This window comes from Palaemon carinicauda, chromosome 8 (assembly GCF_036898095.1).
Source record: "Palaemon carinicauda isolate YSFRI2023 chromosome 8, ASM3689809v2, whole genome shotgun sequence".
In the NCBI taxonomy this organism is placed as follows: domain Eukaryota; kingdom Metazoa; phylum Arthropoda; class Malacostraca; order Decapoda; family Palaemonidae; genus Palaemon; species Palaemon carinicauda.
Window position 1 is genome coordinate 135,812,530 of NC_090732.1, and position 2,500 is coordinate 135,815,029.

The 2,500-nt window shown below is 33.9% G+C and overlaps 1 protein-coding gene across 2 annotated transcripts in view; it reads right to left on the reverse strand.

Annotated features, from left to right (window-relative positions):
- Positions 1 to 2,500, reverse strand: part of LOC137645956 (solute carrier organic anion transporter family member 74D-like) — a 91,736-nt gene that overhangs the window by 19,623 nt on the left and 69,613 nt on the right. For both annotated transcript variants that reach the window (XM_068379028.1, XM_068379029.1), the window contains exon 2: positions 1 to 226. This exon is cut by the window's left edge and continues 102 nt beyond it. In XM_068379028.1, coding sequence (XP_068235129.1) covers positions 1 to 131 — 131 coding nt within the window. In that variant the 5' untranslated portion in view covers positions 132 to 226. The remainder of the gene's footprint in view (positions 227 to 2,500) is intronic.

Consider the following 2,500-nt stretch of genomic DNA (forward strand, 5'->3'; position numbering starts at 1 on the left):
TGAGGAAGCCCCTTCCCATTGACTGGGGTCAAGGTAGATGGGTAAGTAGTCCGTCCATTTTCTTTATGAGCGATTCCGTTTTCTTTGCCAGACGAAACCTCGTCGGATATACTGAAAGATTTGTTCTCCATTGTGCTCTAGTGAAATCGAACCATTCACAGCTTACGTTTTCCTCTTTCCTCTTCTGTACTACTTCATTCCCTATTTGGCTTCGGTGTGACCACACCTGTAAAATAAAATACAATTAATAAAAAAATCAGAAAAATGACATTAAAATCTTGTTCCAACATCTATTTTCTACATCTTCCATTTATCATTTAGATATGTTTAAACATTATAGTCATATTTCTATCACAATCTTTTACTGTTAAAACAAATTCATTCAGTATGTAACTGTCTAGCTGTCATTCATGTGAAAACCACATCTACTTGATGTGAATTGCGTATTTATTGTATATAAAATAATACACTCGTGTATATATTGTATAAATATAAAAATGTGTATATTGGATATATTAGCACCTGTACATTTAAACATATAAATATATACCATATATAGCATATACATACATACATACATACATACATACATGTATATATACATATAATACAAATAATATATATGTATATATACATAAATTTACATATATATATATATATATATATATATATATAATATATATATATATATATATATATATATATATATATTATACCTACACATACGCACTAAACAAACATGGTCAAGTGATCATGACGTTAGTCTCGCCAGAGAAAGACTATTGGCTTGTTGATCAAAGTACCCAAGCGCATTAAAGCCTTTTCCAACAAACTCCGTTACGTATTAATTCATTACCAGTGAATAAGTATGTGGCCAGTTAAACGTGTTCGGTGAAAACAGTTAGGGAACGAGAAATCTTATCCCAAAAATGCCTGTAGTCTAAAGCAGAAGTTCTAAGAATGCAAAAATGATTGGGAAGCAGAGACAAAACCTAATTGGTCACAGACAGTGCAGAGGTGTTGTTGAGGGCACGTGGGGTTAAGTTATAGGAAAAGGGGAGGTTTAAACCACAAGCCTTGACCCAGTATTACTAGATAGCACAATATTATACCCCCTTACTCTGTTCTATTCTTTACCTCCTACTAGTGGAAATAAAAGTAAATTTCTATATTTCAATGTCTTTTTCCTGAGGTTATATACATGTTATACTTTCTATAACTATGTAGACATTCCAAAAGAAAAATTATATGTAGATATCATACCATAATCAAATATGTAAGGTGTGGATATTTTTACCATGTAGATACTAAGCCCAAGTACCATGCACACACACACACACACATATATATATATATATATATATATATATATATATATAGAGAGAGAGAGAGAGAGAGAGAGAGAGAGAGAGAGAGAGAGAGAGAGAGAGAGAGAGAGAGAGAGGCGCACTCGCCCATGTTTATGGTCTTCCTTTAACAATGCAGCTGACATTTTAGGTAAAGTGGACATTAGACCTTTCCCTTTCGCCCCAGCTATTAATTTTCTTCAATTTTACTCCTGACTAAACCAGGGTGGAATTTGACACTGAAGGAACGTATAAGAAAGAATATGGAAGAACAACATTATAGCGAGCTATTTACTTGTGTCGACGTTCGCTTTTAGACAATAAAGCTTTCATATATCGCAAATGATTAAAAGGTTTTCTTTATCTCTGTTCTTTCATTTCCTCCATAACCTAAAACAAACTGGAATAATTGCTGTATCACCCATTGATGATCAACTTTCATCCTGTTCAATGAAAATCTTCAATTTGAAGAGAAAAGTCCTTTTTCGGCAACTAGCTTCACACATCATCTTATCTTTCTCTCCTCCCATTTTTGTGGACTATGTATAGTCGTGTCTGGGGGATTTCATGCCTGGAATTTGTGCATCATTTACTCAACTAATATTTCCCTTTCTCTTCTAATTGCATCCGTCTCGGTAACAAGTTTGTCCTTTACAAAATGTGGATAAGTATGACAGGGCGTCAGTACAATTAAAAGACGAAATTAAACACCGAAGATAAAAATAACCAAACCGTATAGGTAAAATCTAATATAATCTAATGTAGGGTAACTGACATTATTAACAGGCGATACTAAACGCGTATTTGTGGTCATTGGAAAGTATAGAAGAGCAGTCAGCCATTTTAATAACTCTCCAATTCCCCCATACAGGTAGAAATCTCCCTGGGTGGAGGCATAACTACGAGCATTCACGATTCATGTGCTCAGAAGGATTAGTTTCTAGGGAAATTCGGATATTATCGTACATTATGGTAACCATCTATCGTACGCTATCCAGAACATTTATCGTACAATATTCAGGACATTTATCTGACACTATTCAGGACATTATCTGACACTATTCAGAACATTTATCTGACACTATACAGGACATTTATATGACACTATTCAGGACATTATCTGACACTATACAGGACATTTATCTGACACTATT